The sequence below is a fragment of the Odontesthes bonariensis genome, chromosome 9 (assembly GCF_027942865.1).
Source record: "Odontesthes bonariensis isolate fOdoBon6 chromosome 9, fOdoBon6.hap1, whole genome shotgun sequence".
Lineage (NCBI taxonomy): Eukaryota > Metazoa > Chordata > Actinopteri > Atheriniformes > Atherinopsidae > Odontesthes > Odontesthes bonariensis.
In genome coordinates this window covers 20,863,456-20,884,332 of record NC_134514.1, presented here as the reverse complement: position 1 = coordinate 20,884,332, position 20,877 = coordinate 20,863,456, and the positions used below count along the sequence as shown (strand labels likewise).

General features: G+C 39.3%; 1 protein-coding gene across 5 annotated transcripts in view; it reads left to right on the top strand.

Annotated features, from left to right (window-relative positions):
* gria4a (glutamate receptor, ionotropic, AMPA 4a) overlaps positions 1-20,877 on the top strand; it is a 111,260-nt gene that overhangs the window by 68,542 nt on the left and 21,841 nt on the right. For 4 of the 5 annotated variants that reach the window (XM_075473590.1, XM_075473589.1, XM_075473592.1 and 1 more), the window contains exons 11-13: positions 7,808-8,014; positions 9,467-9,682; positions 10,857-11,017. In XM_075473590.1, the coding sequence (XP_075329705.1) occupies positions 7,808-8,014; positions 9,467-9,682; positions 10,857-11,017 (584 nt within the window). Of the gene's footprint in view, positions 1-1,683; positions 6,778-7,807; positions 8,015-9,466; positions 9,683-10,856; positions 11,018-20,877 lie in introns of those variants that run through there. The other variant, XM_075473593.1, reaches the window with a different exon arrangement.

Genomic DNA, 20,877 nt, shown 5'->3' with positions numbered 1-20,877 from the left:
AGCTGATTATATGCCTGTACTGTTAGGGCTCATGCTGCAATGACAATATACACCAACACTTTGGAGCTGGAGCAGAGCGTACACTAGATAACATGTATCGTGCAGCCTGAGCCTATCTACACATTTTATGAGTAATCTAGATAACTTAGTCGACATCCAGTTCACAGCTAAGTTCTGATAACCTTTCTTACACACAAAAAAGGGAGAGAGCTGCCGAACAGCAGAGCAACAGCAATACAAGGTCATCCACATTCTTAAATGAAAAAAGCCTTGGTTAATAATAAGAAATAAAAAAATAAATCAATAAAATGATCATTTCATCATTCAATAGATCACTTTAATTTGCAATAAATGGCATTTAACTTCACAAACTAGAAGTTGACCTCCTTCTGTGGCCTTTTCGGATACATCTAGAGTGATGGAGCCAGGAAAAGAAATACAATGTTCATAGAGCCTCAGGAAGAAGTACAATGAAGAAGTTGCACAGCAGAGACTTGAGTTATGAGTTATGAGAGATGTAGAGAGGTCTCACAGCGCTGCCGGGAGGGGGTGGCAGTTGTGCAGCTGGAAGATTAAAATAATGTCTCATTAGTAGGCAAATCTACAACTGACCTCAGATCACCATTTCGAATTGACCTCAGTCCGGGCTTTTCTAATGACTTTCGCATAGACACTGCCACATAACCCACTTTAATTACTCCCCTTTCTTCTACAAACGAGGATAAAAAAGGGCTAATCGGTGGATTTGTGCACATCCTCAGCTTACATTTGATTTCACTTCACCCATCTACAGCCTTTTCATGGTGGCCATCCCCCTTCCTGTAAATGCAATCAGTCTAATTCAATTACGCATTCAAAATGATGCAAGTGGAAAACAACTCAAAAGACTAATTTCAGCCTTAAGATAAAACAAGCCACGGATGCTTGAGTTGTGGTAATTCACTATTTTGTTTCAAGGCACATTGCTCCTCCAGCAAACTGATAAATGAGACCAAAATGTCTGTAGTAGGAGATGGACAGTGTTTAAAGATGGTGATTTGATGATGTAGTGAGTCTACACTGCCTCCGGTGGCCAGAAACAGTGATAACCAGTCAGAAACCACACGTGCTGCTGTGAATTGTTAAAAAGAAATATGTCAAATAAATTCCGAGAGCTCAACCTCTCAGATTCGCCCACCTCATCTCAGCAGTGTGTAGTTTTGCGCCATGAGTCAGGCCCTAGACAGAAAGGCCGACACATCAACAGATTCAGATAAGTTAAAAGGGATAATGTTACTCAGTGACCAATTCTAAATGTTTGATAATGTGTATACTGTGTTATCATGCTTTCATTGCTATAATATATCACTCTATTGTTGTTTGTGTAACTGTTGGGTTTGTTTAGCTAAAGTACATGAACTGTGTGTAGATGTAAAAGAGATAAGTAACATTATTGCATCCAGTGTTTGTTTCTTCCCTATTGCTGCACTCCTATGTCTGTCTGTCATGTGACTTTATCCAAACTTGTCCTCCTCCTTCACCTCTCTGTTCTTTCTGTCTTGTTGACTGGATTTAACTCATCTGTTTCACTTCCCACATCCTTTGCTTTTCAACCATGCCTGCTCTCCTCGCATATTTCTCTGTGGATGGTGACCTCAGCAGGCCTTGACTAACATTAGCTCAGCCACCTCCTCCTCTTTGCAGCCTCTCATGATGAGGAAGACTCTGCTGCGACACTGATCCTGAGTCTGCAGACAGAGCAAGAGGTTGAAACACAGACTCTCCTGTGTCGCAGGCCCTCGGAAAAGACAGAGATCAGCCAGACTGATACTAATGTTGCACAAAGACTGTTTGTGTTTCTTCTTTTTTCTCATGTGTTTTGGTTGAAATAGTGATGTGTGATACCAATGCTTTGCTTTGAGATAGTGCACGCTGCAGTCACACTCCCGTAGAGCATAGATTAGAAGGGGATTCGTCACCATGTGTTGAGCCCGTGAGGTGCTGGGGTTGGTTTGCTTACTGTGCTCCTGTATTCATCCCATGGGGAAAGCCGCAGCTGGATGAGCTTCTATGGCTTCTGTCAAGGTTTGACATTTGGCTGCACACAATCAACAGACTGTGGAAAAGCACTGTTAATTCAGAATTCAGATTCTTTTCCATCTTTTTGAGAACAACACACTCACTTTATTCCAAAGTTCAATTACAAATCCAATTTCTTGAAAAGTTTTCTGAAGTACAAGAGAACCTTTAAACTCTAATTTGGTTATTCTTTTGAACATTTTTTAAGTGGCTTCACTGTCCAACTTCAAAGTTTACAAAATGTAAAAGTAACAGAGTTGACTGCATAACAATCAGCAGAATAAATGTTGACAGGTAAGGGTTGGGTATAAAAAGGAGCATCTGCCAAAGGTTTAATCTTTCACAAAAAGTATAGATAAAATCTCACTACTTGGTCAGATGAGCATTGATTGGTTGTGAAGAACAGTAGTTATGATGGCACTAAAAATGATTTCCATTAAATTAGATGGACGCCTTAAATGGCCATTTTTCCGTAAAGCTTAATGGCAGAATCACACTTTGTAAACCACAAAGCACTGTCATGGTGTGCACCGCTGTGGATTCAGTTTTTTCTCTTGGTATTGTTCATCTTGCATCTTGACGCGTCAAACTAAAATCTCTTCTGCCACATGAGATCGGGTAGGGCCACCGGTGGTGTTACACTTCATTATCATCTGGGTTTATTGAAGTCCAGATGCATTTTTTTCTGGTTAATGAAGTTACCAGTTGTGTCTGCTGGTCACTGGTTGACCTCTCAGTTTGTTATATATGACTAGCTGCTGAACTGCCCTTCTCACTTTTATGGCAAAATAGCTCTGAGATATCGGCTTGCCAAATGAAGATTATACATTGTAATTACAGTAATTCCCTAAAAATTGGAATGATTGAACAATTGACTGACTGCAACAGAGTGTGACCAACTGACAGCTTGGCTTGCATCGCTGGTCATCTGAATGGATGTCTCCTGGGCTGATTAAACGACTCGGCGGTTGCCTAACTTTTACGTGACAATTTGGCTTTTTTAAATTTGGCTGATTGATCGTCCGGTTGGCAGTTTGAATGAATGACTGGACATTGGGGTGACTGCCCAGCTGGGTGGTTGTCTGATCCACTGCCTGGCCAATTTGCTTGCATGACTAGTCCTGTCTGCATTTTTGGCTGCAGTGTGAAGTGTTTCATGTCTTATCAGCTCCTACCATTTGCTGCAACAAAGCTCAATTCCCTCTTTCATCCAACCATTTCCCCTCTTCGTGTCCAACATGTCCCTTCTCTTGCATGCTCTGTCCTTTTTCAATCTAATTTTCTTTTTGTTTTATTCTCTCGTTTTCCCAATCCCTCTATCAGATATTTTATTCTTTCTTTCTATTTATCTTCTACACACCTGTAGCCATCCAGATTTGTATATAGATAATTTCCTTTATCTTTCTTTTCCAGTGTCATGCAACCAATACATCCAACATCTGTCTTTCTCTCCGTCTTTCTCGTTTCAATGACCCCCCTTTCCCGTCTTTCAACCTCCTAGCTTTTGGTCATTCCACCTGTCCCTCTGTCGTTTCTTGGCATGCCTTGACTCAGGATGCCACATTTGGCAACACCTAAATATGATGTTTTCATCCCAGCAGCATTAAATATAAACGCTCAATTCTAGCACACATCCACAAACATGTGCTTCCAGCACTGGTAGTACTACCTTCACACCAAGACAAAAGCATCTGGAGGAAATTGACAACAAATCTTCAGGAGGCATTAAGACAAAGTCCCAGCTCCAACTTTTATGAGCCTTTCCGCATTCACGTTTTTATTTATGCATACTTTTTTACATCAGCATTTTCTCACTTCAAACATTTGACCTTCAATCCAAGATGATTGCCTGCAGTATTAGAATCAATGATTTAACAGCACCCATGGGGACGGTTCCTGAGGGAAATAAAAACAACCTCCCTTTGTCACACCTGGGGCGTGTACTGAAAGGGTTGAGAGGCTCAAATGAATTCATGTTTAACCCTAACTTCCAGAAGGTTAAAAAAGAAAAAATACTTGTTGACTCATAAATAATTTACTTCCCTCTCCCATCTCCCTCACAAGAACTGCAGACCATCTAAGCCCTTTGTTTTTTGCTGAGAAGCATTTGTATGGGAAATGGCAACAGCTCATATATATATATATCTATCTATATATATAGATAGCAAGGGAAAATAACAGACTAAAATACAAAAGTTTGTACGAGTTTCATACTCGTGCACCAGTTTCGTGATGTCTTCAATAACTGTCTTTTCGATAGACAATAATTCTGTAGATTAATTCTCTAAGGCACCCAGGTAATGTAATGTGTATTGTATTTTAACAAATTCAGTGGAAATAAACAAATCCATTAAAAACCTTTTTTTCCACGTAGAAAACTGAGTGTTAGAAGAAACTAATTTACGGAGGTATAAACCATTTCAGTGTTTGATCTCATTACTTTTGAGATGGTTTAACATCATCAGAGTTTTGGTAGAAGACTAATGATAAAATTGTCTTAAACTCCATAAGAGCACAAGTAAAACCCACTAGTTATGCACTATAAACAATTGTGCTCCTTATCAGATATAACTGAGCCATACAGATGAGGTAGTGAGATTGTTAACTTTCCTTTTTTAACTTGGCTGCAGCTTTTAGCTTCCAGTACATTTCTTGATTCCAAATATTTGTGAACACACCAAATGTCAACCATTGTTCTTACACCATTTAGCATGATTGTACTTGTTAGACTAAGTAAAAACAGGCAAATTAGAGGTACTCTGAGTATCCTGAACTTGGATCTTGTTTGCTTGTTGGTTTAAAAATATATACAACAAGCCTTTTTACTGCACCTGACCCACTAGGACCTGATGAGATCTCATTCTCAGAGCACATTGAGAGGGTTTGTTTTGTTAAAATCTTGGAAAAAAACGAACATGCTCCAAGAAATTTGCTCATTCGCTAACTTGCAAAGTGAAGCATTTCCTTATGCACTTACATCAAAGTCCACAGGCAAAAACTGAAAGGATGGTTTGAATCAGGAGAACTGAGCTCAAGACCATTTTGGGACAATTTTCATGTGCTGTTAACCTTAATTTTCAGTTGCAACATCTGTGAATGAGAAGTGCTGAATTAATAGTGAATGAAAAACCTTTTTACCCATTAGAAGGATATGAAATCTACTTGACCCAAAGGTATATGTATGTTCACAGAAATCTCTCTTCATTTTCCATTACGTTCCTCGCGTCATCCATCTTTTTATCATTTGTTCATTTCATCTTGCTTAGAAAATAATTTTTTTTACTAAGTGTACTATTCTTTTGTACAGGTTTTCTTTTTTTCTCTACAAGTTTGTATTGAAGCTGTTTCATTTTCATCCATCCATCCATTTTCCATACCCACGAGGGGGGGGGGGGGGCACTGGAGCCTATCCCAGCCGTCATCGGGCGAGAGTGTTTCATTTTCATTGGAGAACAAAACATCACATGCAGCTTAATGTGATTGAATGCATCACATAGTCTCTTCACATTTTCTCAAAAAAATATGGTGTCTGATTTTTGTCAATATTGTTTGAAGAGTGTTAGGACAGTTCATATCACACCAAGCTGGAAAACATTAGGTTTATGAGTGCACAACATCAAGAAATTTAAACGATGGAATGTAGTCACTGGGTATAGTGGATGGACTATACAATCATATACTCGTATAAAATATAAACGATGCTCAGGTTTAAACTTTAAATCAACTGCTTTTAAGATTAGATGTTACCCGTTATCTCAGCTACAGAATGTGTTGATGGAGCTGTAAGAGGGAATATACTTCAAACTGTTTTGCTGTTCATTAACACAATGATTCATGTCGAGTCAATGGAATGAGCCCCAGGAACCGCTAATGCTTCTAATAATGACATTTTGGGAGAAATGTTGTTTTTTTATATGTTTTTTTTTCATGTTCTAACACCGAATACAAAGGGCACTTTTTTTCAATGTATTTAAGGATGATGCCGATGATGTTGGTTGTGGGGTTTGCTGATAAGTGTAACGTGTGTGAAGAAAATAAATATGTAGCCTAAATTAACAACTAAAGTCTCATTTGCATGAAATTAATGTATTTTGTTTTTCACAAATGTTATGCTGATGTGCAAATAATAGCTTGGACAAGAATGTAGGGCTCACGGTGTTTGTTTGCTTTTCGTGTGATTTTGTTTTAAACCTTTTTATGTAAATTTCCGATTTACCAAAATAGGATACATGCTTTGTTCATTGTGTGTGAACATGGAAATGAACCTGTAATTTGACAATGATTTTATTGACATTTCTTTGATATCATTGAATGGGAAAAACTGTAAATTTTCTTTCCAACTAACTATTTACTGCTGCTTGGACATAATTTCATTCACTGGATTCAGAAACACAAAGAGTTTGCTGTCATCCAAGCTGCTTTGTGAAGCTGAACATATGTAAGCATTTTTTTCCATAAAGATACATGTAAACCCACTGCATATCCCTCTTGAAAAGAATTCCAATCAGTTTTACCTCGGCCCAACACGAGTAAACTGGTTAATGTTTTCATTTCAAGGGAAGGAAGATCAATATCTAAACCTGTGTTGGTATTTTTCAGCTCCCACTGTAAGATTGTTTTAATCAGGCTGCCCTGCCTGCCTCTAAGCTAGATTTCCTTTTCATGTAATTTAATTTCCTGAATTGAAGACTCAAATGTCGATTCCACTCAGATCTTTGTCAAAGCGATTATATTGCGAGTTTGACCATTTTTAAAATGTGTCAGTGTTGTAATCTTTTGTTGATTAAATTGTACTTGTTTTGAATGCAGAACAATTTCCTGAATGAAAAATTCAAGCCAAAGTATGTAATCATTTTTTACTGTATTTCATGATCTTCATGAACTGTCTTTATGACTTGGGAGTGTTAGATTTCAAAAATGGGCTTGCTCTTTGACAGATTATAGGATCTGCAGCCACACGCATAACACAATAACTCCCTGCCTCTGAATGATGTGCTGTCACTCTCAAGACTGAGTGCGTTTGCATTCTTTTTATATATCTCTTATACTGCACGCAATAATATTTTTATGTTTTTGCGTTTCTCTCTTTAGCATTTAACTGCACTCGCAAAGATCCCTCGACTCCTACCTCACATTATCAAAGCAGCCGTCTTCCTCCGCTTTTTCCTCTTCTCATCTCCTGTTCGCTTCTTTCTTCTCAGCTTGAGAGTTGCACTGAGTCAATGGAGGGTCCCAGTGGAGTCATGTAGACTTAGGTGAAGGCAGAAAACAAGGCGCTGGGAGTCAGAAACCCGAGATATGAAACATCTACCTCAAACAATATTAACTTTGTTTTATCAACAGTGAGTCTGTCTCTGTGAGGTTTTTCGTTGGCTGCTGTTATTAAAAAAAAAAGAAAAAGCATGGATCATAATGATGTGTTAATAGCTAATCACAGCAGGGTCATACATTCACAGTAATGTCCGACAATGTCTCATAACAGTACACACATATGTTACTGTAACTATGTTACTCATTTCCACTTTGATCCCCTAAAGCAGAACTGAATCTAGTCTGCAGCATCACTCTTTAGGATAAATAAAATAATTAGTATGTTCCTTTTTAATAAATTGTGTCTATGTTTCCACTTTTCTTTGTACATGCACCACATGTGCCCTGTTCCCAATTTCAGCCAAACTGCTAGCTCTTCTTGATCGCTGCCGTTCTTCCTCCAAACAGTTGTCTTTCTCCTCCTATGCTCGTTTTATAGGAGGGTCCCTATGTAATGCTGAAGAAGAACTGGGAGCTTTATGAAGGCAATGACCAGTTTGAGGGATACTGTGTGGACTTGGCTTCAGAGATTGCCAAACACATCGGAATCAAGTACAAGATCTCCATTGTGCCAGATGGAAAATATGGAGCCAGAGACCCAGAGACAAAGATATGGAATGGAATGGTCGGCGAACTTGTATATGGGGTAAGAATGGGAAATTATGTTTTTTCTTTTTCTTTTTTTAAACCATAGGTATAACCCATAAACATAAGTGTTGTTCTAACATGCTTGCAAAAACAGTATTTAATGAAAATAAATTATAGCTGCAAAAGAAGTGTGCAAAATCAACACCTATCTGGCACAGACCAGAACAATGTTGTAATCTTTGTAGAGGTCATATAAACTGCTGGACAGTAACATCACACAACAGCTGAGGAATGCTGAAAATAACTCTCATGCAGCACATAAACTTGTCTCAAGCCCTGCGTTTCCTTAGTTACCGTGTTCCTTCCCGTAGAGATGCTGTGTCATGAAGTGTTCACTTATATCAGGGGAATTTGGCAGGCTCGCTAATTATGTCTTTGCGTTTCTGAGATTTCACATTGCTGCCTGACTGCAAACGTTATCGACATGCAGAACACAATGTCAGGTGTCACTGAGGTACGGTGAAAGTGGACAAGTAAAGGAAGAACGGGGACTGAACCAATAACCCCTCAGAACCCGAAGACCACTGCTCTCGTACCAGGGGGGTCTGTTACTTGTAGGGGCGTGTTGTTGCCTTATTGGGGGGGGGGGATATCAGAAGTCAAAGAAAGTGGCAAGTCTCTAAGAAACATCCAAATGAATGTTAGGATGCATGTTTTTCCAGTTGAACGTTGCATTGTAATAAGATCAGCAGTGTTACTCACACTACCCGTCAGTGGTTTAATGGTGTGGCTGATTGGTGTAATTAGCTGCAAACAAATAAGTTATGATATAGAACTCTTACAGTTAAAAGTAATGTTTTCCACTTTTTAATCAGAATCAATGTCTTTTAAAGTACTGCATTCTCTGTATCAGTTTTCTTGGGCCATCTTGTGCCACTGTTTGCAATTTATAATGCATGGTGAGCCTGCAATATTAGAAAATAAGTTGGTGAAAACTGTCTAAGATCAAAGGGAAGGAACGGAACATGCTCAGTTATTCAGTCATTCAGTCAGTGTTATAATTTAATTGAAGTAGACTCAGAGTTGAGCACTGAGCTGAAACTGCTGTGCATATCACTATTTGTTGTAGCTTTTTCAGTTATGATGTTCAGACACATACTTATATTCAGAGACAGAGATTGTGACTCATCCAAGGGCATGTGTGAGGGCTCTGGCATGCAGATGTGTGTTAGACCTTGCTTACTGATTCACTTTCTGGATTTGTCACTTTCAGGGTTACATGCTGTATGAATTACTCTTCTGTCACTCTGTTTCACCCTCTCTCTCCTCTCTGCCTTTAAACCCTTCTTCTGTCACCTGCCATACAAGCTCCTCTCTGTGTCTCCTTTGTGCTTTGTTTGTGGACACTCCCAATTGAATCTCACTTATATTTCTTGATGGAGTGTCATAACATTAATTGCATTATAACATGACAGAGGTGAACTTTCAGACCCTCCTTCCTTCTTTGCAGAAAGCAGAGATTGCTGTGGCCCCTCTGACCATCACTCTGGTCAGAGAGGAGGTCATCGACTTCTCGAAGCCCTTCATGTCCCTGGGAATCTCCATCATGATCAAGAAGCCCCAGAAGTCTAAACCAGGTGTCTTCTCCTTCTTGGACCCACTGGCCTACGAGATCTGGATGTGCATAGTGTTTGCTTACATTGGAGTCAGTGTTGTCCTGTTTTTGGTGAGTGATTGTTACAAACCAGATGTCAGTTAAGGCCAACTGCAGGAGTTTCACAGATGAGTTGTTTAAAGCAATACAATGTAACTTCTCAAAAAGCCCACTATGGAGCTCCCCCTACAGGCTTGGAGGTAATGTACGGTTACACTGTCGTAAATACAACACCCTTTCGCTTTCACGTTTCACGTTTGTTGACGAACTGGCGAGGAGTCAGAAGGTGCAAGCTATGTCGACCGAGAAGGTACGAGTAATCAAATGTACCTGGGAGCGTGAGAGGGGTCTATTTGTTTTTGCGGTAGGTCGAAGTACTTCCGCTCAGCTCCCGGGCCGGTCCAGCAAAGTTACATAGTGCAGACCCCCGAAGGGCATAGGAGACAGGCCAATCGTAATATTAAAACTCATTCTAGCCGCACAATTTTTTTCAAGCTGTTATTTTAAGGTAGAAATGTTACATAGTATTGCTTTAAGGCTTGGATTCCGGGATAAAAGAATAGATCTCTTACATCTCTTACTTACAAGTCAGTTTGGTCTATATACATAGAGAGAATGAGACTTCTGCCACAGCAGAATTTACAGTAAGAAACTCTTTTTTTTAATAATCTTAGTAGAGAAATAGAGTTAGTCTCCGAAATATCAACCCTCTTGTTTGGACATTGTTGTGTTTAAAGGCATATTTCTCCATTTATGTATACTAGACATGTGAATATGAACATGAAATATTCAAGACACATTCCCCTTCTCAAACATTAGATCACATCAGCAAAGCTCTAATGACACCAGGGTGTCTGAATATTTGAGGAATCTTGATCTCTCTTACATTAATCCATATTAATCTAAATATTGTCGAGAAGGTTTTCTTCTTCGTCTATCATCTGCTATGATGGGTTTTTTTTGTTTTGTTTTTTACATACATCTTCACTCACTACATTCTGCTTTTAAAAGCCTGCGCACTTGTGGAACAAATACACAATATCCATGACTGATCAGGCCGTTGTCATCTATATTAGCACATGGAGTCGGGGGATATGTTGTTACCCGCACAGGTCCAACTTCAGCTTGACCAGATGGCAATCGGCCAGACTGAGTGAAAACTTCTGTGCGTGGATGAAGAACCTTTGACATATCTCATGCTTATCTCGGTGTCCCTGCTCTGCTCTTTCTGTGTTGATGGTCTCAGGTGAGTCGCTTTAGTCCGTATGAGTGGCACGCAGAAGAACCAGAGGAGGGTACCACAGAGCAGGGCCCCACCGACCAACCTCCCAACGAGTTTGGCATCTTCAACTCGCTTTGGTTCTCTCTGGGAGCCTTCATGCAACAGGGCTGTGACATCTCGCCACGGTGAGTAGGGGAAATCATGCGTGCGTGAGACAAACACCGAGTATTTGTGTACACATCTGTGTAATAGAGTAAGAGGTACACAGTACAAGGTGTGGGCTGGGACAAGAGTGGGTCTCCGTCTGTCTGTTTGTTTGAGCTGTATTAATAGTCTGTGCAGATTTAGAGTGTTAACAACAGTGTTAACGGGGAATCACCTCTTTTGGCACTTTCTTACCGTACACTGAACTGGTCTGATGTGCAAAAAAACACTGTGTGCTACAGACACGGAGGATATGCAAGAAACAAAACAAACACACACAAACATACTCACACATGCAAACAACAAAAACCTAAAAGTGGGAACTCCTGTACACAGTCCAGCAGTCATGTCCATTTGGGTCTGGTGTGGTAGAAGATTTAGCAGTTTGCTAGATGTGTATGAATTTTTAATGCCATGAGGAAGAGGCAGAGTCCAGCTGTATTTTTAGAATATTTATAAGAATATGGCATTTTATAATTGATAACCTGAGAATGCAGTTTAGTGAAATATTCATAGCCAGCATCCTCGAGACCTTTAGGGAGCAAAATCTAAGGAAAGAAGGAACAGCAGGGAACACCTCACACCATAACAAAGAAAAGAATGACAATAAAAGAAGGAACGGACATGAGCAGATGTGCTTTAGAGAACATTAAAACTAAAATATATGTAAAGGGAAACTTCTATCATTTATTACTGATGAGTGGGGGCTGCACGGGGGTGTAGTGGTTAGCACCGTCACCTTTCTGGTTCAAATCCCGCTGGGACCTTTCTGTGTGGAGTGTTTTCCCGATGTATGTATGAGTTCTCTCTGGTTCTCCGGCTTCCTCCCACCATCTAAAAACATGTATGTTAGGATAATTGTTGTCTCTAAAATTCACCCTACAGTGTGTATGAGCGTGCATGGTTGTGTGTCTCGTTTGTCTCTGTGTGGCCCTGTGATGGACTGGTGACCTGTCCAGGATGTACCCTGCCTCTCGCCAAATAACAGCTTGGATAGGCTCCAGCCCCCCCACGACCCTGAATTGGATTGAACAGGTATAGAAAATGGATGGATGGATATTAAGGGCTCTCTGGCTCATGCTGCGTTGTTAAAAAAAATATTTTCCTTGTTTATCTGCCTGCCTGCCTTCCTTCCTCTCCATGCTCTCCCAAACTGTGAAATCGAAGCATTAGAAACTAGTAAAACCTGTCTAACAATCAGTACTTTATTAGTCTGGGTATATTTTACAACAGTCCTATTAGTAAATTCTACTTACCTTCAACACCTAAACACACTGAAACAATTTGCTGAAATTAAACCCTGCATTTCAGTACAAAACTAATTTATTTGAAAAAAAAACTTTATTGCAAGCATACAGAATTCAGGGATGTTTGGAACACACTGCATCCAGAGTGTTATTAACTGCTATTAAGTGTTATTAAGTGTTATTAACTGCGCTGTTCCCAGCAATGATGTTGAGTAGAAAGTTAACATACTGCCTGGTGAACATCATATTCAACGAAATTGACGGGAAACAACTCAAGTTGCACTTCACAGCTTCTTTCCATAAGCAACATAACACATCTGACTGACTACACCTTTCTGTTTAAAAAACAGAAATGTTGTCAATCAGCCTACTCACAGCACTCATGATGTCACAGCTTCCGAGGTTTAACATGAAGGTGAATCAAATACAGACGGAGCAAACATAATGGAGCAGTAAAGAGCAACCCAGTAAAACTGATCATTTGTAGCATTTTAGCTAACGTTAATAAATTTTCCTGGGTATATTAATTTTTTTTAATTTTGCAGGTGTTACTTTATGATAAACAACATAGTTAATGTTGAAACATTATTCTATATTTAGCTTTTTTAAATGTAACAGCAAGCATATCGAGGGAGAAGGGATGTTTAGTTGAATATGTTAATCTAATCTATCTGACACATCGATATTTCCTCTGATGTTTGTGCAAGTTGGAATCTATGACTCCTGACCATGGCTCTGATATATCAATAGCCTAACTGAGCTGATTATTGATAAATCCATGATACAAGACAGATTTGTGATTTTAATGTTTCCTCCCTGTACCTACCTTTCGCTGTCATCTTGGATCTCTAATGATCTCTTAACCAAAGTGTGACTGTCATGATGAAAACGACAAGTAGCAATGTGTACTTTGAAGAGCTAGAGAATCACAGGCACACAATACTACCTGTAATGGCTCTACCTTGTTCCTTTAATGTTTCCATGATCATGTAATGTGCCATGTGTGTCTATCTATCTATCATGTAATGCATGTACAGCCGAAAATACTTTCAAGACAGAGATTCCTCTTAAACAAAATACTATTGTGAAGAAATGACAACAGAAATAGCTCTATTATAATCTTCGATGTAATATGGGAGTGCATTAGCTTATGTAGCTCAGAGAATTCATCTGCATCAGTTACATAAGTTGATAAGTTTAGGCATTGAGAAACACAAAATATACAGTAATTAATCTAGATCCCTCTATTTTGTAGAGAAGCTTTTGAAGAACAACGTAACCAAGCAACATAACTCTCTCCTCAATATTAACTTTTTCCTTGTCCATCCTTTAAATTACATTTTACTTACATAAACATTCTTCTTAAGATCTTTTCCTCTATTTCTAAAACTAGTTTACACCAAGTATTTGTCAACCATTTCCACGGCATCTTCGCTGGCATTTTCTGGTTTGGGAATAGAGCAGAAGTTTCTTATAAGCTGCACAAACTTTTCTTTCTTCCCCCCTCTTTTGCTCTTTCATCCATCTCTTGCAAAGTCCCGACACCTATCGTCGCCCTCGTCTCCCCAGTTCAGTGTGACTGACGGGCCAATTCTATTCTCAACACACATAATGGAAAACCCTCACATCAGCCAAGGGCACACACACTAACACGCACATAAAAGCACAGGTTCGGCACATGAATACACAGACACTTAACACATTTACTTTTCTTGCACACAGGTGCAGAAAATAACACTCCCTGTGCTGTTTCACAAAAATCCAGCACACACATGCAGACCTCTCCATCACTTGCAGGTCCTATGCATAAGCTACTGCTGTCAAAGCGATAATGTGATATTAAACATGAAGCCAGTGTTCGTCATATAAATCACCCGACCCTGTCACTTCCAATACAGAACAACTCCTCTATAGACAGGATTACTGCAGTCATAAATGACAGATTACATTCTAACAATGAGAAATCTGTCATTTATATAGTTTTTCCTCCTCTCCTTTCTTTTTTTTTATCTCCTTGACTTTTCATACGCGCCAGGTTCTTTCAATATCAAATTAATTCAGAGATGCCTCTTGTAAAAACAGCTCATGCAATTTATCAGGTAAATTAAATGTGATATTTAATCTATAACAATTTTGGTCTTGTGAGAAACCATGTTGCAACTGTTACTATAGGTGTATTTAGTGATTGGCTCTACTCCTAGAATAGAACATGGAGCTTATTGTTGGAAACATAGTGCACATTTTGATCAGGGTGTGCAATCCTCTGTTGTATACAGATCAGAGCTTTGGAGATGCACACCTCCTAATTGGTATATTGACAATTGGTAGATGTACTAAGTGCAGAAATACTGTTTCTTAAGGGTTAGGGAGAGGCTGAGGCAGGTTGAAAACACTCAAAAGCAGCATGACAAAAAAAGGAAACTGTATGCTCATTCTAAATCGCAAATTGCCCATTTTATTTAGCTCAGTTGCAGCATTGTGGCTTTATGCTGGGGTCTACTGGACTTGTTTGCTTTAATGTTTAGAAAAATAAAACTGGGCAGCAGTGGTTGCAACAGTTTTGCAAAGATTGGAAGGTCAGGGGTTCCATACCCAGCTTCTCAATCTACATTTCATAATATCCATGGGAACAATACTGAACCTCACAATTGCCCCAAATGCAATCATCTGTGTGAGTGTGTGTATGATACAGATATGCTCCCAATATATATAATAAATAAGGAGCTGGGTAAAAAGGTAAGTGCGCCTGGCATGGTAAAGCATTTTTAGTGGTCAACAAAGCTAGGCTATAAAAATGGAATACTACTTTTATAATAAATAAAGATATTTTTTCTTGTTTTAGCTCTTTTATTTCATTTTAAGGCCTCTCTCCCAAACAGCATTAATCTCACTCAGTATCACATAATTTATGAGTAGAAGTGAAGCCAAACTGCCACCTGCTACCTTAGGTGCTGTACACACAAGCACAGGTATTTTACTAACCACAAATCTTTATTGTTATCTGCACCTATCATCAACATGCAAACATCTTCCACGGTGAAGGATTTTACTTACTCTGACTCTGACATGAATATATTTTTGACTTGCAGCGTCAGGTCGTCAGATTACTCTTTATTCCGACACCAGAATATGCACCAACATCTTCTTTGTTAACATGGTAATGGGAGACCCTAGCGAAATATTGTCGATGCTGGCATTGTTTAGTTTTTACTTGCCAGTACAGTTACTCTAAATTCAATTCCAAAAGAGAGATGTCAGAACAGGACAGCTACATAATCCACACCATCCATATTGTTTCCATGCAATGGTGTTACCATTTCCAAAATAGCATGTCACGTTACACATGTATTAACATTTATATTTCTCATGTGAACTGTCGGGGAATGCTAACAAAACAGTCATAGTGGGTCCAAAATGTAACACAAACAACAACCCCGAACAGCAGAGAATCTGTGTGCTTTGCTCGCTGCTGAGGCATTTTACAGACAACAGAACGAGCACCACTAACTAAATCAAAATGGAAGCAGCTATTTCTTTGATTCAGGACATGTTGAACTTGCTGGGCAGCAAAAAGCAAATGTGTTTTATCGTGACACAGAAAATGAACTGGAGAAAAGGAGAGAATTTGAAGAGTTCCAGTAGTTCAAAAGCTTTATTTTCTGCCTGAGATATTAACTGTCTTTGGAGAGGACTTTGGATTTGTAACTTTGCAAATCTTTAAAATATGTGAACAACAATCCTAATCTCTTTTCCCATGGGATTAAGCACATTTGGCAGGAAGTGATGGGACTTTACTTAAGTGCCTAAATGGCTTCTCCCTTATCTTTTTCCCATTCTGTCTTTTAATAATACACTTAAAACTAGAGCTTGAAGAAGCCAAGTTTTTCTGCCTTCAATGTGCCACTGACTTAAATGGAAAATTGTATCAGAAGACGTGAAAAATATTAAGAAATAATAGGCAAGGAATTAGTTATTTGATTTATTGATGAAAGAAGGGAATAAAACTGCCAACCAGGCTTTTTGGCATAAATTCATGTGATGGATGAGGCACCGAGACACTGCTCTGCAGAAATTATGGCCTTTTAAAAGGAGACATGTCATACACACTGTATCAAAATGTCGTATCATTTTTCTGTCACCTCATTTCATTTCCTTTAATCTTCCATTCCCTTTGTTCACCTTCGCAAGCTGGTAAAGTCATTATACTAACTCCAGTCACACCTGATATCAGAAATGTGCTACATTTACGCCAACGTCATCATATCTTATATTTTATATCTAGCTGCTGTGACACCTTTGAGTTGAGTTATCTTAACTTCAGCATTTGCTTTTATTGCTACTTTTAGGATATCACACAAATATGTTACCATGCTATATATCATGGAATGTTAAGATCTTTATCTATCATTCCTCCAGGAGTACAGCAATATCTTAAAAAAAACTAAACTGATTTCTTGTTTTTATTTCATGAACTCTCATGTACAGGCATAACACATTCCTCCTCACTTTGTGTGCATTTGTGTCTGAAAAGTAGGTGTAATTGAGCTTTTTCTTGGGTAGAGGAACTTTACTATCAAAAGAAAAAGTATTTTCAATGGAATAGTGGCCTTTTTTTTCTTTTAACGTCACAAAAACTTCTTAGAAATATCCCAAAAGTAGTTTACATTGAAATAAGAGTTTTTTCAGTTTGTTGGAAAGTCTTGACACAAAATACAGTGGTGATTTGATCTCATATCAGTTTGAACGTAATGTTAGCATCTAAGTGCAGGTATTCATAGAGACTAAGAACCGGTTTTCTTTAACTTTTCTATGACTTTGTGCTTCATTGATTCTGTTAATGCGTTTAGAACTTGTGTAAGGTTGAGTGTATGGATATACTGTGCTGTTACTTACACCACATCACCAGTGAGGTTGACTTTTTCAATAGAGTTAGAGGGAAATAAAGGGAAGGAGGTGGACTCGATAGGAAAGATTTTTCTCATAAACTGGTTAAATGGATCTCTGTCAGCCTCTTTGGCTATTTGTAATTTAATTGTGTTTTTCTTTTTAATACGCACTTGTCCTTCCTATATTGTGTTTTTTCATAACCTTAATGAGCATCAGTCGATCAAATGGTTCTGTGGTGGTTATTTGACTATATGCTCTGTATGTATGTGTGGTTTGTGTGTACGTGTGTGAGAGACACTGTGTGTATTGAGCTGCTATAGCAGGTCTATTGGTATTCAGTGTGGGTCCCTCCCCCTGTGCTGCAGTCATCTCTGCAGTCTGGAAGACAGTCTAATACATACCCTCATTCACCTCTCCCTCTTTCTTTCTATCTATCTATCTATCTATCTATCTATCTATCTATCTATCTATCTATCTATCTATCTATCTATCTATCTATCTATCTATCTATCTAAACACATGTTTGGTGGCATGTCTGCATACAGAGGAGTGCAATCACTACTTTCTCTGAGCAACCCATATTTTCTTTTTTCTTTTTTGCAATCACACCACCTTTTGTATCCTGCACCTTTCCACTCAAGTCCAAGGTAATGGCTGCCAGCAGACACACGCATATTTACACACCCTCACACACATTGTCAGATTGACCTTGGTAAGGCATTTGCACCACCCACCTGTCATCTCTCAGCCCACAAGCTTTTGGATTCCTAATGTTGGTGATTGGCTTGGTCACAATACAGAGTATGGCAACAAAATGATGGACAGCCAGGTGATGACACGTGGACTGAAAAGCATTGTATAAATGAATAAATGGGGGGGAGGGGGTGAGATTGACTTAGGAGGACAGAGTGCAGGAAAAGGAGAGAGTGGTAAAGTGATCACCAGTGAACGTCTCATGGGGATTGGATATGTCTCTGTCAATAAGCGTCTGAAATTACATCTTTCTACTCTTGTGTGCATGCATGTTGAAGGGGGTTGGATGTGTGTATGCTTGTGCTGCTTCCTGAGGGCACTTGTGGACTTCTGAAGCACATGTGTTTGGGTGTATCATGTGAAAGTATTGAGTAAATGGCTGTGGGTGTGCTGAATAGTTAATGGTAGCAACAGATCCAGCTAATGGCATGACTAACTAACTACAGTGGGGCACTGAGGCATTCTGAGAAATTAATGATTCGTCTCAAGGTCAGTGATGATGTCAGTGAGGCCAGACATGCTGATTGACTGACTTTGTTTACGAGTTACCTTTTCTATAAATCTTTTGTGTCTTTTACCGCGTCTGATCCTTGCTATTATTTTCTTGTATTTCACCTGCTGCACCGTATCTTTAACCTATCAATCAGATTGTTTTCAAGTGAGTCTGTTTGCCTTCTCCTCTTCAACCTCTTTCCATTTACTGTGATGGGTTTCTGCCTGTTTCAATCAATTTAATCAATTTGCTTTATTTCACACCTGTGGTCATGGGAAGAAAAAGATAAAAAGACAAATCAAGAAATAGATGGGATGTCGATAGGATTTTCTATTTGTATAGTCACTCTTGCAGTAGTTTATTGTAAATCAAACTTTGATGCTTTTTCCAAGACATCAACCACACCACCAGCTGGCAGATTGAATAATTGTTAACATATCTGACACCATTACTTGATGAAACATGTCTTGTTTCATCCCCAACTGAAGAATAGCGAAGTTGGAGGTGTTTTAGAAACCTTTGTCGGAGCTGTGCTCAGAAACACAAGTCAAATAACAAATTTAACACATTACCGTTGCTGCTGAGTAACATTAGTAATTGATCACAGTTTCCAAGGAACTTCCCTAAAACTGAATATCCATTAGTCCTTGAGAAAAGACAAATAAAACACAGGAAAGGCAACATGCGCAGATGCAAACACTACCCAAAATTGCCATCACTGCAGGGGTCAGGGGAGAAAATCCAGATGCATTAAATGAAAGAAAACGTTACTGCCTAAAGCAATGTGCGTGTGTGTGTGAGTGTGTGAGAGAAAGAAAGAAGTACAACATATCATTAATCTTTCACACAGAGGATTGTAGAGGCAATCTGTTGGCTATCATGGATGATACATGATGTGCTATAGAATGATTTGCCTGTTGCATACTAAGACACGCTATACAACTACACACACAGGCAGCATACTCATACACACACGTCACATGAGTTATCAAATACATTACTCTCTAAGATCACCCATCTACACCGAAACATACTTGGCAAAACGCATGTGCTTACATCAACAAGTCCTCCAATCAAAACTACTAAATCTGTTGTTTGTGAAATGTTTAAATACGAGTGATAGTGGTGTACACTCTAGAAAGGTCACCAGTCCGTTACATGGCCACAAAAGCCCTATTCGGACGGGACTGGTTTAATGGGGGGACCTGGGGTAAAATAATAATAACCGGGAAATCTAGTCCCGTCCGAATGCGCCATGTCAGTAAAGATAGCGGAGTATGTCGGTAAACTTTGCCAAGAATTCTACCTTCTGTGAAACGGTCCGGAGTATCTACCATAGGTAATACTAATCCCGTGCGAATGCGACCTTCGGTAATAAGTACGGAATATGTCGTCACATCCTTTTAAAGAGAGAAACAATTAGGTGTGTCTGTTTGCAAACATGGAGGTTCTGGATGAAGCGCTGCTTGCAAGCACGCATGGTCGGCGCCATGTCTGTTTACAGATGGGGTTTACGGAAGTGAAATGAAGACGTGCATAGCATCCAGGATGTGACGGTTGTGCTAACCAACAACTCCTCCCATGTTAGATGAATATTACAGGGATTTCTTGTCCCGTCCGAATTGGTCATTTCTTCTCCCTGGCGTCGTCTGGTTAACCAACATTACCATACGTCCCCCCATTGAACTAGTCCCGTCTGAATAGGGCTAAAGACAAACAACACAAACAACCATGCACACTCACACTCACTTCGATGGTCTATTCAGAACCACCAATTTACCTAATGTGCATGTTTTAGTATCGTGAGAGGAAGCCGGAGTACCGGGAGAGAGCCCACGCTGGCACGGGGAGAAGAAGCAAACTTCAGAGAAGCCCCAGTCAAGTTTTGAACCGGAAACTTTTTTCCTTCATGAAGCAACAGGTGACATAGTAGTTTGGTGGTCTGCACCAAAATACTAATTTCAGCAAAGACATGATTTGGTGGTCTGCACCAAACTACTATGTCGCCTTCACAACTTTCAACGTCATTTGTGTCAGTGGTACAGGACTTGTTGCACAGTAAGCCAGAAAACACTAAACAGGGTCACACAGGAGTTTAACTCGGGTCTCCTTGATGAAAGTTTTGTGTAGAATTTCTCGATGACACAGTCGGAACAACTAGTATAGACTTTTTGCCCTTTCAAGCTGGTAAATCATGTCTTTGCTGACATTTTCACTCAGTTCTGTGAGACCCTATATGCAGTTATTTATGTGTCTTCGCATACGAAAAAAATAGGTTTTTGTCCCAGGACATAAACCAGTACAATATATTCATTTTGTGACAGTTTCATTAACTGCTGTGATTCTGTGTTGTGTCACCTGGGAAGAGGCATAGCAGAAAATTAGTGAACCTTTTACTTCAAAGGTAATTAATCTGTTGTCATTTATGTAATAAGTCTATTTAATGTGACACTATGGAGCT